General features: G+C 41.7%; 1 protein-coding gene across 11 annotated transcripts; it reads left to right on the top strand.

The window, feature by feature from the left end:
• The first annotated feature begins 1,119 nt into the window (after positions 1 to 1,119).
• Positions 1,120 to 20,599, top strand: SPG21 (SPG21 abhydrolase domain containing, maspardin). 11 transcript variants are annotated; one of them, XM_073877185.1, is made up of 10 exons: positions 1,121 to 1,376; positions 2,028 to 2,259; positions 5,012 to 5,098; positions 7,682 to 7,843; positions 11,088 to 11,168; positions 12,496 to 12,641; positions 15,456 to 15,564; positions 16,354 to 16,461; positions 18,703 to 18,843; positions 19,878 to 20,599. In XM_073877185.1, exons 3-10 carry the CDS (start codon positions 5,036 to 5,038, stop codon positions 19,992 to 19,994), a joined length of 927 nt encoding a protein of 308 aa, XP_073733286.1. In that variant the 5' UTR covers positions 1,121 to 1,376; positions 2,028 to 2,259; positions 5,012 to 5,035; the 3' UTR covers positions 19,995 to 20,599. The 11 variants fall into 11 exon arrangements, 10 of the variants coding, with proteins under 10 accessions (XP_073733289.1, XP_073733286.1, XP_073733287.1 ...); XM_073877186.1 differs by lacking the exon at positions 5,012 to 5,098 and adding an exon at positions 4,672 to 4,743; XM_073877184.1 differs by lacking the exon at positions 2,028 to 2,259 and adding an exon at positions 4,677 to 4,743 and having other exon boundaries at positions 1,122 to 1,376.
• The last annotated feature ends 1,077 nt before the right edge of the window (positions 20,600 to 21,676 follow it).

Raw genomic sequence — 21,676 nt, 5'->3', positions numbered from 1 at the left:
GACAGTTACTCCATTCATTGAACTACTCCAAAGTTTTGAGGAAAGAGCCGCAGGTTAAAAATCTTCTGTAGAAGCATGCCCTATCCACCGACCTGGTGCTTATAATAAAAGACCACTTCCTCTGACTGATTGAAAATTCTCAAAGAAGTGATGGGGTGGGGAGCAGGCGGCTAAACTGTGATTGTGCTCTCGGGGAATGTGTCTGGGATTTGCTGAAGTTCTAGACTGGGACCCAACGTTGGTGAGCAGGAAGGCAGAGGTCATGACTAAGGATGCAATTTACGCAGATTCTCCCCTGATCTTAATCCCATAAATAGTTGCCGGGGTAAGGGCATAAACCAAAGGCTTTACACAGGGTATAAGCTTTCCCTAAAACACATCAGGGAGAGACACTTTCAACAGGACCTTGTTGCAGGATCACAAAAAGACTTCAAACAAGATTTACATGTTATCCAACCTTATACATTCTTTCAACAAACTGCATTTCAGCAAACTGAGTAAACTCTGCCACATTTTGCTTAAGAAGAATGTTTATAAATATATTAATATTCTCTATTCCTTTAAGGGAAAGTGATGCAGGAGCTGGAGGCTTGGTGGGAGCTGTTCTCAGAAATCCCTCAGAATGTTAGCACAAGTCTGGAAAGTGCTGTGAGGGGTGTTACAGGGGAGGACTACAGAGGGCGTCTCTGATTGTGCCAATAGGAAAAAAAATCTTGCGAAGCAAAGACAGTATACAAAGCGCTGTTCACCAAAGCCCCAAAGGGGTCCCCCAAAGCTTTACGTGGCGGAGAGAAAACGGTCCGCACCTGCTTCCTCCAGGAGGGCGCAAACTGAAGGCAGAGGCAAGTCCCAAGGAGTCAGGCGCCCCTGACTCGCATAATCTCTCCCTCGATGCCCGATCGAATAGGTGACCTAGAGCTGACCCAGAGGCAACTCGGACCTCTTCCCTGCGCCCGCCGCCACCTCCAAGGCTGGCGCCGATTCCCAACCCGCAGGATGTGCTGAGAGCGCGGGCAGTCTCTCACCTTGGTCTCCATCTCGTCCTGTTGTCATGGTGACCGCCTGAGGCACGCAGCCCCGCCCCTTCCTCATAACGTGGCCCCGCCTCCTCCGAACCCGGAAGCGTGAGGCTCGCTCCCACTCCGCGGACCGTTCGGGAAGGGGGAGCGCGGCGGCCCAGGCTCGCCCGGCCGCGCGCCCCGCCCCTCGGAGGCCCGCCCTCTAGCTCGCCCCCACAGCCCGCTGCGCCTGCGGGTACTGAGAGCTCCCGCTGCCGGCGGTGACCCGGGCCCAGCCGCCTCCACGGCCCGCGCCCCTACTGGAGGGAAGAGCCGCCTTGGGGAGGAGGGAAAGGGACGTGGGGGAGGCCACGGCAGGTGAGAGGTGGGCGAGGCCCTGGGAAGCGGGGTGTGGGTTTGTGATGTGTACAGGCTTGCAGGTGGGTGTGTATGTAGTGTGCGCAGCTGCCTCCGGCGGTGTGACTTGATTAGTGTGGCCCTTAGTGGGCTGGTTCATGTGACCATGCACGTGATCGCACGTCCCTGTGTGTGTGTGTGTGTGTGTGTGTGTGCGTGTGCGCGCGCGCATATGTGCGTGCGTGTCTGTCTGTCTGAGGTCGAGTTTGAGTTCATGGGGTGGTCGGTGTACCTGTGACCCTGACTTTTTGAGGCTTTCACGGTGGGACTGGGAGAGGGTGGGGTCTGTGTTTGGATCATCTGGGGTGGGGGCGGGGGCGCTGGACCAGAGCGTACTGCTGTAATCTGGTCCTGGGGATACACTGCTGCAGCCCAGGAATATGTTTTTCAACTTTTAAGAGTTTCTGAGCAGAAAGAAGCTAGTTATTTTGGAGATTGCACCTCAGCCTGAAAGTGACAAATGTCTTTGTCATTGCCAGGTGTGAGCCTTGTGAATGAGGGATGAGGAAAGTAGCAGGACTACAGGGTTTTGCTTTTCCCCTTCTGGCTTTCCTGGGGAGTTACAAATTCTGCATTTATGTTGCCGCTTTGTCTCCTCGTACAATGTTCCAGCTCCTGTTAGCAGAAAGACTCAAGAGACTAAGGAGTAACTTAATAGCTGTGTGCAAATTTCCAAGAGCTTTTATCCCAAGACAGCACAAGATGAGGTGTCACAGAAGAAATGTCAAGTAGGCAGCTTTTCCTCCCATGAGGTTTAGACAATAATGGAATAAGTTCCTGAAGAAAAGAGGAATAAATCTCTCCCTGAAGAGATCTGAAAAAAGGATAGCTGTCTACTGGTGTGGTGAGTTATGGAGACTTGCATTTAAAAAGCCATTTGCATTGCCCAGAAACTCAGATTCTAATAGTTACTTATTGCTGGTATTAATAATCCCAGATTGTCCATATGTGGATCAACTACAGATTGAGGTAAAGGATCCAAAACCTCTGACTAGTTAAGCTCATTATGTGACTTAAACATTTTTAAAGACGATTTCGTTGATTGTAAACTGGCAGGTTCTGTCGAAACCCCGAAGGAAAAGTGCATGTAATTCTTGGTGCACGCTCACAATTGGCAATTTTATTGTCTAGCACCTCAAGGGCCAGAGAGGACTGGATGTCGAAAGCACTCACTGAGGAGGGGTTTCTTTAAGCAAGATTAAGGCTGATCTCTGCAGCCCTTTTCCCACCAGCTCACGGTGAACAGGTGCTTCTGTTTTTGTGAAGAATTGAATTGTGAGAGATCAAATCAGTGTCGAGCTCATGATTCGCATTCTTTCTTATTTAATACTGACCAGTTTGGTCACAATCTCGGTTAACCTTTTTTTTTTTTTTGCCCCCTACAGAATGTTCCTCTTGTGACTTGGAAAAGTATACCCCTTTAGTGAATGAAAGAGAGCTAGGAGAACAAAATTCCTTTTCATACCACTCACAGCTGCTTTCCTTTTGCAGCAGTGAGCCTTTTTTTTTTTTTTTTTTACTTAGACGTCAATTGGTCAGATGCAACATTTGGTATCTATCTTAACCTTTCATGTGCTGCCAGACTAGCACAAGTGTTAAAATCACTTGCCCCTACAAAAATTTAGTCACAGTTGGGTGGAATCTTTCCATCCAGTGAGATTAGTTATAAAATGTTATAATACTGCGTTGGTTGTGAATAATACCGAGGACTGTGGTAAGGAACATCTTTCTACTTATTGCTGTGGGAAGAAGGATGACAGTGAATGTGTGTGCCTGTGTATGATCTGGATCTGTATGATCTGTATGGTAGTTTGGTTTGTACATTGCAGCCGATTCCAAAACTGAATGATTTATCCCAAGTTTGGCAAATCTAGAAGATAACTGTCTGGCTTTAAGGAGCTTAAGTGTTTTATAAACCTACTGAGTAGATTCGAATGGCTTAGATTTTTTTTAACATGTTAATATTTGTTAAGAGAAAATGGATATGCAGAGAATGATTTTCTTTATTCCAGTATGAATTATAACTACGTCTGTGCACACTGATTTCAGCATAAGACTGGCTAATGATATTCTTGGTACTCTTTAGAACAACTTATGCTTTTAACAAACTTTTCTAAAATTTTCTAAAACCATCCTAGCCTTGAGAACAGACCATTATTATAATGTCAAGGTTGTAAATCAAGTTTAATAATGGATGTCTACATTTACCATCTCCTTGGGGTTTAGTTTAGTAACCCCCCCAAGGTTAGAGGTAACTGTTAAGACTGTTGAGTTCCCTGTACTTCTAAGACAGCAGATGTGGGGAGCCAAAAGGGAAGAGTTTCCTTGGGTTTAGAGTCCCCAGCTCCTGGCCAGTCCAGAGAAGCCCTCCCCCCCACCTGCCCCCCGCAAAATGACAATTCAGAGTCAGCCCAGGAGTTAAGTCTTGTGGTCTTGAACACATCCCACACCAAGTTAGGAAATCCAGACTTGCCCTGCGGGTAGAGGACAGGATGAACAGCAAGTATTTGAATCCTTCCAAACCAGTGGGTGGAAGTTCCTCATTTGGCAATAAGAATCTGCAACAGGGAGCTATAATTTCAGGTTCCTATTATGACATAACACAGATGCCTGAGCAAAGAAGGGCAGCCTTTCAATCGGAGATGCCCAGCCAGTCCAAAGCTCTTAGAGGGCTGGGTCAGAAGGGACTCTAGGATTGCCTGATCCGGTCTTCTTAGGACATAGTCATCCATTTTGTCAATGGATAATGCCTGCTCTGTGCCCAGCACTGTTCTAGGCTTTGGAGATACGGTGGTGAAACAGTCATAGATGAGCAAACAAGCCTAAAGAGGGTCAGTGACTTTTCCAAGGTCACAGAGCTATGAAAGCTAGAAGTCACTAACCTCACAACAAAAGACCACATATTTTTTCTAAAGACACATGTTTTGTTGCTAGATATAGTGCCTTCAAGCCTATTCTGGTATTTTATCATAGATCTTTCAGAGGAGGTTATATGACTTAATCACACCAAGGTGAACAGCAAATTTTCCTGTCTTTTGCATTAAAAACAAATGTGAAGTTCTGAAGTTATGTTCCACTAGAGTTAGATTTATGGCATTTTGTGAAGTGATCAGGAGGCAGGCTTACATTACCTCCTTCCTCGAGTGTGGACTGTTCCCTGTAATTCTGTATCTTTGTTAAAATAGATTCCTAAGATATTGTCAACACTTAGGTATTCCTAAGATACTGTCAACAGAGTTTGCAATCATTTAACTAGGACAGGCGGTCTGACACCAGAAGAGACTCCCCTGCCTCTGGTCCTAGCTCTGTAATAGCCATGAGATCTCTGGTAAGTCATTTAAATTTTCTAGACTGGATTCTTCATCTGGAGGAGCTAAGGGAGTTGGAGTCGTCATCTCTCAGGGCCCCTTCCTGCTCTAGGACTATAGGATTTAGCAACAGTTTTGTGTAGCTTAAGTAAATACTGAGAGGTAAAATAGTCCATTTCCTTGATTTTACCGTTTAAAGTATTGTTGGTATAGCTAGACCAGACCCTACATTTAGTTCTGATGTAAACATGAATTCTTGACATGAAACATCACATGCTTTTATTTCAGGGTTAACCTCCATTTCAGCTAATCATGGGAGAGATTAAAGTCTCTCCTGATTATAACTGGTTTAGAAGTACAGTTCCCCTTAAAAAGGTATGTATGGTTTTACTACACCTCTTATTTGCAAAATCTTGTGTTGTTTTTGTCTGTGACTGAGATGTTATGCCTTAGTAGTGTTTGAGAGTAAAGGTTATTGCCAAGTATCGTGACTGTGGGTTGCAGAGCATAAAGTTCACCTCTTTGTCAAGTACAGTCAACTTTTGAGACTCATTCAAGAGTAAAAGTGGGTATAACTATACTCATTATTTTATAATTGCTTTTCTGTATGCAAGCAAGCGGGAATATGTGTACTCTGTTTAGTGGAAAGCTTGCAGTAAGGCAACTACATAGTAAAGTGCAGTCAGATTCTGTTATAAAGCCTTTTCCTGTTCCTCGAATTTAAGATTTACATTGGGTCACATTATAGGTCCCCTGTTTGCAATGGTAGTCATCTTCAGGAAACCTTATTTGCCTGGAATGTCCAAAACCCTAAGCACTTATATTGAAGTTTGACTGTTGACTCTGGGTCCCTAATTAATCACAAATGTTTGGGGATCACACTAGACAAAAGCTAGTTAAGCCACAGAGCAAAATCTTTGCTGATCCCTTTGCAGAAGTATGAGAGTACTATGATCTGAAAATCTTCTGCATCTCTGTTATTACCATTTTGTCAGGGTAGACATCGGTGGAGGTACCATGCAGGTTCGAATTAATAACAGAACTACTCTCCATATAGAATTTGAGATACAGTTCTCCAAGTATAAACAGAATATCTGCTATGTAACTGGCAGTGTTGTAGGACGTCCCCAGATACCTTATTTAATTCTTCCAACGGATTAATAAAGTGGGTAGTGATGCCCATTTCACAAATGAGGAAACCGAGGTCCAGAGAGGTTAACATGTTAAAGGTCACACAGCCTGGTAGGATCTGGATTATAATCAAATTAATCTGGCTTCAAAACCAGAAGTACTTGACTGCTTACCAAAAGGAGCCTCCCTTCCTTCTTGTTTCCTGGGAAACACTGCCCATGCTACAAGATAATTGGCTCCTGAGGTCCCTCTACCTTGTCCCATCCCCTCAAGTAACTCATGTGAGCTCTTCTTGACAGACTCACTTTCTCAGCAAGCTGATCACCAGACCCAAAACAACCCAAACTTATTGAAATATTCTTAGAAGTAGTTACAGCAAATAGTTTCATTGATGTAACTTTCTCCAGCTGTCAGGTCTGGTGCCCGAGTCATGATAAGTTTGCTTGAAATTTTGTGGTGCTAGATTTTAAATTATCAAAGAGATACTGTGTCTTCAAAATTATCAAATAGAATTTTGACATTTGCCATTCAGAGGACTCTGAGAACATTGAAGTGATAAACTTATTCCAAATGGCTTATTGAAATAATTTCCTAGAAAATTTGAGAGATCTGAATATCTCATCTCATATGAGTGTTATTACTACAAGATTGGGATTTACTGTATGTACCGTCAAAAGCCATTAAGAGATTTTTACCACAATCATATCAAAAACAAACAAAAAAACCCAAAAAACAATGAAAAGCAAAATTGTGAGTGGCAAAATACAAAGGGCAAGAACGTGAGCATGAGATATTATTGTCATCATCCATTACCTTGGGAAGTCCAAAAGGGAATTGTTAGGGTCCTCTGGACTTTACCTTGCCCCATTTGTCTGCTCGCAGTGATGCCCATGATCCCAGTGTGTTGCCATCCGCAGTGACACCATGGGCCCACAGCACTGCCAGCTAGAGCTCTCAGAAAATAGAACCCGGAGGCCTTGGAATTTTGTAACGTAAAAGTAGGATAAATATTGATTTGCATTGGCAAAAGTTCAGAAAGTTAATGTACTTTTTCAAATCCCACCAAAAAGTCAGCCAAAGAAAACAAAAAGTAAACGATCATGCAATGAATAATACTAATATCCAACACTCACTGAACACAAAATATCTGCCAAACTCAGCGCTGAGCACTTGACTTGTCTCAGCTCATTTAATGCTCTTTTTTTTTTTCCCTGTTGGGTTAAGAACCACTGGTTCTTAACAGTGGCTGTTAAAGACTGGTTTGAAACATCCTTTCAGGACAGGGACACCTACGGCTGCAGCGTCCTTCCTCTCTAGCAAAAGTCTCCCCCTTAGAGGCGTGGTCTGGATCAGTTTCCAGAAGCATCTCCTAAGTGGTACCGTCTCTCCCTAGTTTGTCCGAGAGCCTGGAGTCTTTCCCCTCTGGACAGCGCTGGAGAATGACTCTGCAGATGGCCTCCTCCACACACACACAGCCAGAAGTATGGGGAAGAAATAAGATGCCATATACAGAGTTTATTCTTTTAATGGTAAACAAAATAGGCTTCATAGAATCATGGATAGAAAAGAAAATTAAAACCTGATTTAAAAAAAAAAACAGCTCTTTGGAAGAGTATGAAGCAATTCTGTGTAATATGTTAGCACTGAAGAGGGAAAAAGAGACCAGAGCAGTTTATTATACATGCTAGTCTGGTGTGATCCCCAGGGTACCTTGTAACACAACCAAGGCAGTGGCATTAAAATTGTCAGAGAAATTATAGTGTAAAGTAACAATATAAAACAAATCCATAAGGTTTTCCATTTTTTTTCTTACAACTTTCCCTCCAGATTATCGTGGATGATGATGATAGTAAAATATGGTCGCTGTATGATGCAGGACCCAGAAATATCAGGTGTCCTCTGATATTTCTTCCCCCTGTCAGTGGAACTGCAGATGTATTTTTCCGGCAGATTTTGGCTTTGACTGGATGGGGTTACCGGGTTATAGCTGTAAGTATTATTGATTCAGTATTACAGTTCGAGTCCACATTTCGTGGGGGTTTTTGTATGTGCGTGCTTCTGTTTCTAATTAAGTGTAGTAATGGGCATTTTTTTTTAATTGAAGGAAGATACTGTTTTCCTTTTTTTAAATGTGAAATAAAACCTTTTAAAGGAGGGCGGCACAGTACACAGACATACAGAGAAGCAGAGGGGACAGACCTCTGTGGAAACCTCTGTGCCCCGCTTTTATGTACATTCTATTTAAGTCTGAACAGTAGGAAGCATTGGCCTTGTTTATAGATAAGGAAATGGAGGTCCAGGTCATTTGGGGGATCGTGGCGGGTCATGGCCATTAGGTGGTGGGCGGAGAACAGGCCTGAGTCTTCTGACTCCATTTCCCTTCCTAGTTCATAACTCCGATGCCACCAGGGGAGCTGAACGTGCACTCTTACACAGCAAAGGGGTCTGCTAACACTCAGGTGACTGAAAGCTTGCTTTAATGTAAGTCTTCAACAGTTGAGATGAGGTTTATTAATTATAATGCCCATACCCTCAGCATTTGGTTAAGAAGTTTTTGTTTCTAATTGTTATTTTATTACTGAGTTTGGACTACATCTAGTTTCCTGTTGATCATTCTCAAGTCTCTTCTGGGAGAACAGTGTAGGCGAGGAAGGCGCTGTTGTGACTAGTTTTGTGGCATACTCCGACTGTGTAACAGTGGAGGCTGGTATCCTAACTTCCCAGGAAGGAGAGACTCTTTGGCTTTGAGCTGGCAGTTGTTTCTGGAAGCTGGAATAGTAACACCTAAACAGGTCTCCCTGTGGGAGTATTACTGTTACTATTTATTTACTGTCTGAAGGGGAGAAAAGTCGGACCAGATCTCTTCTCTTGGAAGGTAACTGAGAATTCTACTGGGTTTACCATCAACTAGGGCCACACAAAACAAATCCCAGTTCTTCCTCCTGACAGCCCTTTGGAGAAAACTAGTTATGATCACCACCGCCTGCTGCCTTCCCCCGAGGTCTTTTCTTCTCTGGCAAAATTCTCCACATTCTTTAATCATTCCTCATATGGTGTGTTTTGAATCTCTGCAACATAATCCTGCCTTGTTCTGGGTTTTTATAAATTCCTCTTGATGGACAGCATTTCAGGAGAGCATGATGGCAACCACACTCACCCCAGTCCTCTGCAGCCTAGGACATGAGAGTACCTTTCCTGGTGGCCACTATTAATCAGCCGGGGACAGGGAGACTGAGTGGCTACAGGCGTCTCTCCCACTTTAGAGCACTATCTAAAGTTGACTGTGTTTATTGTTCCAAACTGGCAGGTCATGATGGCTTTGCCTTCTGGATGGAAAATTCTTCTTGCCCGCAGGCTTCTTGACGTGGGATTTCCTTATTTCATTAGCTAGATAATGAATAAAGAAAAGGCCAGGTGTGCCTGGCTGGCTCAGTTGGTGGAGCATGTGACTCTTGATCTCGGGGTTGTGGGTTGAGCCCCATGTTGGATATAGAGATTACTTAAAAATAAAATCTTTTAAAAATGAAGGGTGCCTGGGTGGCTCAGATGGTTAAGCATCTGCCTTCAGCTCAGGTTTTAGTCCCAGGATCAAGCCCCGTGTTGGCCTCCCCGCTCAGCGGGGAGTCTGCTTCTCCCTCCCCCTCTCCCTCTTCTCCTACTTGTGCTCTCTTTCTCTCAAATAAATAAATAAATAATCTTAAAAAAAATTAAAAAAAATAAAATAGAAAAGGCCAGTAGCGTCTTCAAAGTTATTTTGTCCTTATGCGCCTAACTCCATGAAATTTTAAAACTTTTTAGATACTTGTTAGTATCTCACAGTTAAAAGGCATAGACCCTTTTCTCATTTAAGTTTTTATTGAGATAACTAGATTCACATGCAGTTGTCAAAAAATAATACAGAGATATCCCTTTTATTCTTTGCCCAGTTTCTCCCAATGGTAACATTTTACAAAACTATAGTAGGATATCATAACCAGGGTATTCATATTAATACAATCCACTGATCTTACTCAGATTTCCAGTTTTACTTGTACTCAGTTGTATATGTATGTGTGTGTGTCTGTGTGTTAAGTGGTATACAAGTTTATCACCTATCTAGGGCATAGATATCTTTAAATTAAAGGCTTCATAAAAATATCTTCTTGGGGCACCTGGGTGGCTCAGTCGTTAAGCACCTGACTTTGGCTCAGGTCATGATCTCTGAGTCCTGGGATCGAGCCCCATATGGGCCTCTGTGCTCCTCATTGACTGGGGAGTCTGCTTCTCCCTCTCCCTCTGCATGCTTCGCCCCCTGCTTGTGCTCTCTCTCTGTCAAATAAATAAATTTAAAAAAAATCTTAAATAAAAAATAAATTTAAAATAAAATTTAAAAATATAGCATCTTCTTTCTTTTCTATCATCTGACTCAAATTCTCAAATTTTCTGCTAGGGAGAGGCTGTTCTCCATCCTGTCAGAATAGTGGAATCTTATCTACAAATGAAATTTTTAATATTAAAAGTAACATAATTACATCAAATCTAAAATTACCCTATTATATACATGGCAGTATCTAGTCCAGCGATTTGTTAATGACAGAATGAATCTAAGTGCTTAAAACAACCAGCCTGTCAGGCAGCTTTTACTTATTATTAAAGAGAGGGGAATTCTTAGTTGACAAGCTAGAATCCCCTCAAAAGGAGTTAGTGACTTGCATTTCTTTTCCTCCTCATCAGCATTCATAGGCTACTTAGGGTCAAGCACCATACTTTTTTGGTCACAAATAAAAGTACAAGAAATCAGATAGAATGACTACTAAGTCAATTTAAAAAGAGGAACAATTTTATTGAACACTCCCTTCAAGTCATGCTGCCAAAAAGAGAGGGAATTCTCCCTAGACAGAATTTTATTTAGAGCTATAATTTATAATTAAGTTGGAATTAAGGGCAAACAGTATTTCTTTACTTGGAAGGGTTCGGCCCTATTCATCCATGAACCTCAGAGTTTCTTAGCTATTTGGAAAGGAAATAGATGTGAATTGAAATTGTTATTCACATAATATCACTAGTGTGCTATTCTTTTTTTAAATTGGTCTGTTAGGCAAAATGTGAATTTTAAAGTTTAGAAGAAGGTGAGAGCTTATTTTCACATAGTTTGAATAAGGAGCAGAGCTTGAGCAAATGAGAATTGCTATTATGGGAGTCCTAAATTTTTCATATATATATTGTTATTAATTAATGATTGTTATTGCTTCAGTTGCAGTATCCAGTTTATTGGGACCATCTTGAATTCTGTGACGGATTCAGGAAACTTTTAGACCATTTACAACTGGATAAAGTGAGTCTCCTAAAACTAATTATTTAAATGTGATTTTAAGGCAACATTTACATTGTAAAGGCTGGTGTTGTCTTTTGTTTTTTTAAAAGATAGTTCTTTTGAGATATAATTCACATACCATACAATTTACCCTTTTAAAGTATGAGTGTGAGTATGGTTTTTAATATATTCACAGATAGGTGCAACCATCACCACAGTCAACTTCAGGACATTTTTTTTCACCCCAAAAAGAAGCCCCTTATTCGTTAGCAGTCACTCCTCACCCTTCCTCCCACTGGCTCTACTTTCTGCCTGTGTAAATGTACCCTTTCTGGGTATTTTATATAAATGGAGTCATGCAATATTCATCTTTTTAACTGACTAATTTAGTGTAATGTTTGCATGGATCATCCAAGTAGTAGCCTGTATCAGTTCTTCATATTCCTCTTTATGGTCGGATAATATCCCCATTGTATAGGTGTACCACATTTTATTTAGCCATTTGTCAGTTGATGCACATTTGGATTGTTGCCATTGTTTGGCTATTAGAAATAACACTGCTCTGAACGTTCCTGTACAAGTTTTTGTGTGGACATATGTTTTTGGTTCTCTTGAGTATGTACCTAGGAGTAGAATTACCAAATCATAGTTTTCTTAAACATAAATTAGGGGGCACCTGGGTGGCTCAGTCGGTTAAGCATCTACCTTCGGCTCAGGTCATGATCCCGGGGTCCTGGGATCGAGTCCCATATCGGCTCCCTGTTCAGCAGGGAGCCTGCTTCTCCCTGTCCCTCAGCCTGCCATTCCCCCTGTTTGTGCTCACTCTCTCTCTGTCAAATAAATAAATAAAATCTTAAAAAAAAAGATTCTTTAAAAAAAACAAATTATTAAGTGGTTTCATTTTCTAGTGCAATCTGTAGTTAAAATTTTTTTTTTTAAAGATTTTATTTATTTATTTGACAGGGCGAGAGAGAGGGAACACAAGCAGGGGGAGAGGGAGAGGCAGACTCCGCGCTGAGCAGGGAGCCCGATGTAGGGCTCGATCCCAGGACCCTGGGATCATGACCTGAGTCGAAGGCAGACGCTTAATGACTGAGCCATCCAGGTGCCCTGATAATTTTTTTTTTTAAACTTGTATTTGTATACAAATTGTTTTCTTGACGGGATGTATATAAATAGTATTTAATTACAATATTTCCTATATGTTGAACTGCTGTAGATATTTCACCTAATGACTAGTGATGACATTATATTCTGTGGTTGGTGATTACTAAAACAACTTTTTTTGGGGGTATTTATGTTCAGGATTGATTATTTTAGTATCCTTCTTGTGCTTGTTTGCAATTAGGTTCATCTTTTTGGGGCTTCTTTGGGAGGCTTTTTGGCTCAGAAATTTGCTGAGTATACACACAAATCTCCCAGAGTCCATTCTCTCATCCTCTGCAATTCCTTCAGTGACACCTCTATCTTCAACCAAACTTGGACTGCAAACAGGTAAGAATGTAAACGTTTGGCCAAAATTATGATTTTTGCTCCGTGGAATTTTTAAAAAGTTGACCCTCGGGGCTTTTTTTGTTGCACTAAGGAGCAGGGCGTAGGGGTTATATCTGCTTCTAACTTCTGAAACTTCCCTGGCTTTTAAAATTAGAAACAATCAGGGTGCCTGGGTGGCTCAGGTGGTTAAGCGTCTGCCTTCGGCTCAGGTCATGATCCCGAGGTCCTGGGATCGAGTCCCTCATTGGGCTCCCTGCTCAGCGGGAAGCCTGCTTCTCCCTCTGCCTCTGCCTCTTTTCTCTGTCTCTCATGAATAAATAAGTAAAATCTTTAAAAAAAAAAAAAAAGAAACAATCAGAGGCACCTGGATGGTGTGGGTGGTGCAGTCAGTTGAGCTTCCAACTCTTGGTTTGTTTGGTTTTTTATTTAATTTAATTTAATTTATTTATTTGACAGAGAGACACAGCGAGAGAGGGAACACAAGCAGGGGGAGTGGGGGAGGGAGAAGTAGGCCTCCCGTCAAGCAGGGAGCCCGATGCGGGGCTCGATCCCAGGACCCTGGGATCATGACCTGAGCTGAAGGCAGACGCTTAATGACTGAGCCACCCAGCTGTCCCCCAACTGCTGATTTTGGCTCAGGTCATGATCCCAGGATTGTGAGATCAAGCCCTGCTTCCGGCTCTGTGCTCAGCATGGTGTCTGCTTGAGATTCTTTCTCCCCCTGCCTCTCTCACTCGTTCTCTCTCTCTCTCTCTCTCTCTCTCTCAAATAAATAGATAAATCTTTATAAATAAAATTAGAAACAGTCACCTTTGCAAAAGAAAAGAATGGAAAGAACTCTGAATTCAGCTATTTCTATTACTCTATATTGTTTAGCTTTGTTTAAGGTACAGTCATGTGCTCTTATAGTTTCTCTTCAGTGCCTGTGTAACTAATGTAGAGTTCTGCTTGTTCCACTTATTGTGTAAACAGTGCTATTGATTGTCACAGTTTCTTTGGGCATTTGGCTTCCCCCAATTTTTCATCAGGTTCTACTATAAATCTTTGTACAAATTACTTTTTTTCCTTCCCTTTCTGGGTTATTTCCTTGAGATGTGTCTCCAAAAATAGAGGGAATAGAACATTTAGTCTGTCAGCAGACGTTTTGCACATCATGACACGTTAACAGTAGTCAGCTTTCAGAATGATGGAAATGGCGGAACGCTCTGTGGGGCAGCCAGTGGGGTGCTTGTTTCCTTTGAGCCATCCTGTCATTGAAGATACCATTTTAAGTAGTTCGATCAGTATCTAATAGTACCTTAAAGCTGACTTAATGTGGTTTCTTTCATTGCTAGCAAGGCTGGGCTCTACCCTAAAAAAAAAGCCCAGTGAGTAAACATACCTTATGTTAGATTTTCACGGAATGCTATAAGTGAGCATTGTTTTCATGGTTTTCACATCTCTTTAAAATTGTAGGGGCACTTGGCTGGCTCATTTGGTAAACCGTGCGACTCTTGATTTCTGGGTCATGAGTTTTGAGCCCTGCATTGGGTGTATAGCTTACTTAAAAAAAAATTGTACTCTGTTCTTTTTAAACGCTTCTCCTGATGTTACCTCAGTAGTTTGCTGAGCAGTTGTGCGACAATACATTAGCTACAAATAGTTCATGTCCAGACAAGGCACTAAAGCTCATTGATTATTTTTGATGATTTTAATGTTGTTTTAATTGTCAGAAGCCAAGACTGCCCCTACTTTGTGCTCCTGCATGTGAGCTACACTTTCTCAGGTATCTGAGTACTTGCTACATGCCACACATTGAGGCTAACCGGGGCCGGCAAAGCCAACAGGGTCTGCCTGTTGGCTACAGAGGGTACCTAGGCAGCATCGCCTTGAGAAGATAGGGAAGCTGTATGGGGCGGGATGGAGAAAAGTAATGAAATGTGACCAGCTGTCCTTGTGAGGTTAGCTCAACTCCCAACAAGCATTCCGTGGGGAACACGCATCACAGAAGGTCGTCTGCTCCTTTTATAAGTCATTTTCAGCATAGGTTTAGAAAAAGTAGTTTTTACCCTACATAATGGCTCTCGATATTTGTAATTAATGGAATAAATACCAACTAAAAATCACGTATAGAAATTCATAGATTGAATTGCTTTGAATTAGCCCAGTTGAATCTACTAGTAGCAGACTTTGGGAGGTACAATAATTCTTTCATTTTGCTATTTTGAAATATCAGTCATTCAAAGGTGATATAAACCTGAAGGTTGACAACAATTTTAAGTTTTCAGTTTTCTTTCTTTCTTTTTTTTTTTTAAAGATTTATTTACTTATTTTAGAGGGTGGGGAGAGGGAGAATCTCCAGCAGGCTCCCTGCTGAGCACAGAGCCCAAGGCGGGGGCTGGATCCCACAACCCTGAGATCGTGGCCTGAGCCAAAATCAAGAGCCGGCCACTTAGCTGACTGAGCCACACAGGTGCCCCAAGTTTTCAGTTTTCTAAAGGAAATAGTTTAGCCATTGGAAATAAGGCCAATTAGGTAAAAAAAAAAATCTTAGAATTATCAAAATGTCTACCTTGGTAAAGATATTTGAAATACTGCTTTATAATTATTCTAAATTCTCAAAACTTTAATCATATAAAACCATAACTCTTTGGGAGCTCGGGAAAATATATATAAAAACAAGATGCTTCAAGAACAGCTTTTTGAAAGAAGAGACTAGGTCTTTTTATCTTTAGATCCTAAGTACCAGCTAATACAAAGCTTAAGTAGTGAATGAATATTGGCTATTTTTGTGTAGTCTTAACAGATTTAAATGATCAGGTCTTCGTTTTACAGCTTTTGGCTGATGCCGTCATTTATGCTCAAAAAAATTGTTCTCGGAAACTTTTCATCTGGCCCAGTGGACCCTATGATGGCTGATGCTATTGATTTTATGGTGGACAGGGTAAGGATCATGGCATTGGAATGGGGACACCTTGTAGTAGGAATTTTCATGTCTCCTTGGTTCCTGATGATATATCTGTCTCATTGAGTATGTATTAGAGATGTTTGTTAAGATGTTTCCATATTTACTTTAATATGCCCAACAGATGTTACTGCTGGTAAGTAATTCATCAGAATTACTTGAGGGGAGCTTTTAAAAATACAGATTCCAGGAACACCTGGCTGGCTCAGCTGGTAGAACGTATGACTCTTAATCTCGGGGTCATGAGTTCAAGCCCCATGTTGGGAGCAGAGCCTACTTTAAAAAAATACAGAATTCCAAGGCCTCACCAGCTCATTGAACTGGAATCCCCGGGCATTGGGTATGGGAATTTGTATTTTTACTCTACAGACTTCCCCATCCTTCTCCCCAAGGGGAGTCTGAAGTAGCAGGTATGCAGACTTACATTTAGGGGCTATGGGACTAGGTGATTTTTTTTGAGGTCTCTTTCAGCTCCAAAATCTCTTAAAATGTTGATCTGTCCCTGTGGGGCTTTGGGAAGTGGCTTGCTGCCCACAGGCACCTGGTTGAAGAGGCAGTTCAGGGTGAGGGCTATTGAATGCCCTAGAATAGAACAACGCCACCAGCTGGGAGGCCCAGTGCTGGGCTCTCAGATACATTGTATTTCCTCACTGGTGATCTGGCCCACCGCACATGCCACCTTTATAAGTGCAGATCTTATCTGTGGATTTCATATAAATGTGAGGCACAAAATGAATTCATAAACTTTGCTTGTGTTTCTTCCTGCAGCTGGAAAGTTTGGGTCAGAGTGAACTGGCTTCAAGACTTACCCTGAATTGTCAAAATTCTTACGTGGAACCTCATAAGATTCGGGACATCCCTGTGACCATTATGGATGTAAGCTTCCTTTTAAGTAAAATAGATGCTTTACCTTTTTAAATGTATATTTCAAGAGCTTCCTCATAATTATTATATAATTTTTCAGTGCGCCTCTTCAAATGCTGCCTTGGGGTGTTTTTTTTTTTTTTTGACAACTGCTCCCGCCCCCAGCTTTTTCAGTTCTAAAACAATCAGTTTATTGCTTGTCCCATATTTTCCCTGGTAGGAATAACACCATTGAAATCAGAATAAACATAAACAAACATGGTAGTCCTTATCCATTTTGATGTATTTTTGCCATTGTCATCACCCGAGATTGTACTTTAGCTATTACACATCTGTGCAGCAAAGAAAAGTTGCCTCACGGGGGGCAGAGAATCAAGAATTCCATAAAGTCTAATTAGCACAGAAGCTTGCTGCTTATACTTTTGAGTTGTGGTAAAATATACATAATGAAATTTACCATTTTAACCATTTTTCACTGTACAGTTCAGTGGCATGAAGTACATTTACAATGTTGTGAAACTGTCACCACCATCCATTTCCAGAACTTTCCATCATCCCAACCTGAAACTCTGTACCCATTAAACACTAGCTCGCCAGTCCCTCTTCCTCCCAGACCGTGGTGACCAACATTATACTTTCTGTCTCCATGTATTTGACTATTCTATGCACCTCATGTCAGTGGAATCCCATAATATTTGTACTTCTGTCTCTGGCTTATTTCACTTAGCAGAATGTCTTCAAAGTTTATTCATGTTGTAGCATGTATTAAAGGCTGACTGATACTCTGTTATAGTGCATACCACATTTTATTTATCCAGTCAGCTGTTGATGGGCATTTGGGTTATTCCACCTTTTGGCTGTTATGAATCATTCTGCTCTGAGTATTGGTGTACAAATACCTGTTTGAGTACGTACTTTCACTTCTTTTGGGTCTATACCTAGAAGTGAAATTGCCGAGCCATATGGTGATTCTGTGTTTGACTTTTTGCGGAACCAGATAGCATCTTCCACAGCGGCTGTACCATTTTACATTCCCACCAGCACCAGTGCCCGAGGGTTCCAGTTATTCCGTATCCTCCCCAACACTGTTATTTCCTGTTTGTTGACAGTGGCCATTCTAATGGATGCCCAGTGGTATTTCATTGTGGTTTTGGCTTATTTTTTTAAATCATATAATTATTTTGCCTCATAAACGGATGTATTGCTAAAATCAGCATATTTTTAAGAATTGATTTTTGTCAGGAAATTATCCATTACAGGCACGTAAATAATAACTTCTCATTCTTCACCGTAATCTCTACATTTCGACACTTACCATGACACAGAACGAGCTTTTCAGTGCTCCTGGTAAAATATTTGGTCCTCATGGTGCATTTGCACTGCTTGCCCATCTTTCAAAGCTGAGCTCACCACTTGGGTACATGGTCACTGAAAACTGTGTATAAGCTTTAGCACGTTGGAGATGCTTTTTGTGTGTGTGTGCTTCATTTTAAAAATTACTTTCTGTAAACTTGTTTGTATGTGTGCAAACATAAGTTTATGTGGGCATTAAAAGATGTCTAGAATTATATGGGGCACCTGGGTGGCTCAGTCGTTAAGCGGCTGCCTTCGGCTCAGGTCATGATCCCAGAGTCCTGGGATCAAGCCCCACATCGGGCTCCCTGCTTAGCAGGAAACCTGCTTCTCCCTCTCCCACTCCCCCTGCTTGTGTTCCCTTTCTCGCTGTGTCTCTCTCTGTCAAATAAATAAATAAATAAAATCTTTAAAAAACAAAAAAGTCTAGAATTATATACTCCAAACTGCTAACAGTGGCTCCCCCCGGGAAAGGATCTGGACTTTTTCTTATACTCTTGAAAATTTTTTTTGGATTTTTTTTTTTTTCACTGAGCATATACTACTTATATAACTGTTTTTAAGTAATAATAAAATGTAAAAGTTCTTTTGGGATTTCAGTGATTTTTTTTAATTAATTGGCATTCATTATTAATATTCTTTTAATTTAGTTAGCTATGTTTGAGGAGAAAAAATTCATGATAGACTTTTTCCTCCAGTGAATGCAAGAGACATTTGACAACAAAATCCATAGCTTATGTTGGAGTTAGAGTCACCAGGATGAGCAGGAGATGGCCCAGGCTGGCCAGGGACTCAGCGGTGTCTCTTCACAAGCAAGAAATGCTTTGGGAGGCACTTTCCACAATGTGCAAAGAACAGATTAAAATACTGGTAGGCTTCAGCTTTGTGTTTTTTTTAAAGGTGTTTGACCAGAGTGCACTTTCAACTGAAGCTAAAGAAGAAATGTACAAACTGTATCCTAATGCCCGGAGGGCTCACCTTAAAACAGGAGGCAATTTCCCATACCTATGCAGAAGTGCAGAGGTGAATCTTTATGTACAGGTAAGTCCCAGCTTGGAAGCCAGAGCTCTTTGAACCCAAAGTGTACAGTTTGAAACATAAAGCTTCTTTTTTTTTTTTGATGGTGGAATAAGAGAACTACAGAATTCTCTGTAGGAATGAGGCATTCACTTGAAAAAGATGGTTTACATTAATAATTTATAGCAGAATTCAAGTGGGTATATTAGAGACAGTCACATGACTCTGCCTACCATCTCTTTTCTAAGAACAGCAGGCCCACATCCAAACATACTGAAGTAGCCACATCCTGTGATGTGACCTTGCCTCCTGGATACAGTGAATTCAGTCAAAGCAGGACACCTTCATGAAGCAACTTCCTGATCCATTTTTAATGCATTAAAAAACGCACGCAGGGGCGGGCACCTGGCTGGCTCGGTCAGAAGAGCATGCAACTCCCGATCTCGGGGTTGTGAGTTCGAGCTCATGTCGGCTATAGAGATTACTTAAATAAATAAAACTTAGAAAAACAAACACAGAACACAAACACACACAGAGGCAAAAACTAACAAAAACTGCCACTTCATCCTCTACCCAAATGGATATTAAAATAGCAGTGAGAAATTATTGCTTTGGCAGTTTGGCAAGAAGTATCAAGAGCTTCAAAAACCAGTCACGTCCTTTGGTCCTGCCATCCACTTGTGGCAGTGATCCTAAGGAGAGGACCCTAAATTCAAAAAAACTTGATGCAGGGAGACAGTCATCATGGTCTTACTCAGAACAGCAGAGGATGGGAAGGACCTGAGTCGCAGCAGCAAAGCAGGAGGGTAAACACCTACTCATAGAGCAGCGTGCCACCATTTAAGATGTTCATGAAGAGTTTGTACGAACTTGGAGAGACCTGTCACATAGTAAACAGGGAGCAAAAATCCCAAATTGTGGTTTTTCAAAATACTTCTTTGACTTTCCTGTGTTTTCCAATTTTTCTCTAATTCGTCTGTGTGACTCTGTAATTTTAGAAGTATAAAGCATTTATATGCTGTCGTGGCATTTAAAATAATGACCCTGTGTTTCTGCAGATCCATTTGCTACAATTCCATGGAACCAAATACGCGGCCATTGACCCGTCGATGGTCAGCGCTGAGGAACTGGAGGTGCAGAAAGGCAGCCTCAGCATCGGTCAGGAGGAGCAGTAGCTGAGGCGTTGCCTGTTGATGACGAGCGGGCCAGAGAGTTCTTATCCAGTCAGCAGAGTGAGTGCCCACCTGGCGGCCCCTCTGCTCCGTTGTTGGGTTCACCGGTTATCACTGTGTTTGGAAGTAGGACTGATTGTCATCTCTGTGACAGGTGGCAGCTCTTCTGAACCAGTGTAACTGTTCCCCCTTTGGTTTTTTTTTTTTTTTTTTTAGCTTTCAAATTTGAGGAAGTACTTTTGAAGATTCCCATTTTAAGAATTGTGAAAATTTTGCTACCAAAAGTCTTCTCACCACTGTGTTCTTAAGTGAATGTTGATTTCTGAGGTTTGGGATTTTGTGGGGTTTTTTTTTTCCTTTTCTTTCCTCCTTTCTTTCTTGTTACGTTATTTGCTGTAAATGCTGCACATCCAGATTGTGTATCAGAAGGACATTGGTTATGTTTATGCTTTCTTGGTGCCAAGGGCCAAGGCTGTCTGTCACCCCACCGTTTGCTCTCCATCCAAAATCAACTACTTCTAATTTCCGGGTAAGCAGATCATTTTCTGTTTTATCTGCTGTCTTTCTAGCCATTACAGTCATTTGGAATAAAAATTCAATTTCAGTGAGTGGCTTTGGTGATTATTGTAGTTGCCCAACTGGGCTACATAGACATCGAACTTTCTGAGAAGCAGCCCGTGGTGTTGTTGGACAGTTCTTTGTGACATTAGATAAGTTACTTAATCTCACTAAAGTGCAGTTTGCTCCTTGTGAAGTAACAGTAGCTCTTCTTTATTGAGCTGTTAGTATGTGCCAGGCACTTTTCATACCTTCTTGTCTCCCCCTCAGTGGGAATGTCGCTTAAATCTCTTTTAAACTGTAAATTCCTATTTTTTTCTTGCCATTAATTTGTTTTTGTTTTTGTTTTTTCTTGCCATTAATTTGTTGAAGAAACAGGCTCATTTGCTCTACAGAATTCCCCACAGTCTGGATTTGGCTGATTACAGCCTCACAGTGTCCTTTAACTTGTTTCTATGTCCCTGGTATTCCCCATAAACTGATAGTTACATCTGGAGGTCAGTCAGGTTCAAATTCAGTGTTTTGGGTGGGAACACTTCATAGGCAGAGCTGTGTGCTTCCCACTGTGTCAGCTCGGGAGGCACGTAACATCTCGTTGTCCCTGAATCGTGAAGATGGCTGGGAGGGGTCAGGCACTGTCAGCCAGATCCAGCCAGTGCTAATCTCTGCAGAGATGCTCTGTGTCCTTAGAGGGGGCAGAGCAGTGACAATAATTCTAATTTTTATCATTCCATTTATTAACTAGAGTTCTCTGATTTTTTTTTTTAAGTCTTCCCCTCACCAACTATTTGGTTTCTCTGAGGTATAATTTAGACCAAAAAATCAGCATCAGTGCTTCTTTCCCTTTAAGTTTTCAGAACACTGAATTAGCCATGCTCTTTCCGATTTCACCCCCACCACAACCCTGGTTAAGCTGATTTTACAGGGGAGGTCATGGAGGCTGGGAGCGGCCAAGAGAGGAAGTGCAGAGCTGGGACACCAACTTGAGTCTGACCATTCCTAAAAGCAGCGGTGGTCTTTCCACATAGGCCAGTGTCTGCTCTGACTGCCTTGTGCCTCAAGGACAGTTGGGAGTTATGGAAACACCTGGAAGCCATGAAGGTAGAGCTTAATGTTTTTAACTGTTA

Source organism: Callorhinus ursinus, unplaced genomic scaffold (genome assembly GCF_003265705.2).
Source record: "Callorhinus ursinus isolate GAN/ISIS: 27379988/994484 unplaced genomic scaffold, GSC_fseal_2.0 scaffold25, whole genome shotgun sequence".
Classification (NCBI taxonomy): Eukaryota; Metazoa; Chordata; class Mammalia; order Carnivora; family Otariidae; genus Callorhinus; species Callorhinus ursinus.
Note: the sequence above shows the minus strand (reverse complement) of the source record. Positions and strands in the feature narration are given on the sequence as shown.

Excerpts from the sequence above, each read along its gene's own strand:
- SPG21 (XM_073877183.1), top strand. The coding sequence starts at position 7,294 with ATGACTCTGCAGATGGCCTCCTCCACACACACACAGCCAGAAGTATGG. Across the intron at positions 7,844-11,087 it reads GGGGTTACCGGGTTATAGCT|TTGCAGTATCCAGTTTATTG; the intron begins GTAAGTATTATT and ends TTATTGCTTCAG. Across the intron at positions 15,565-16,353 it reads TTGATTTTATGGTGGACAGG|CTGGAAAGTTTGGGTCAGAG; the intron begins GTAAGGATCATG and ends TTCTTCCTGCAG.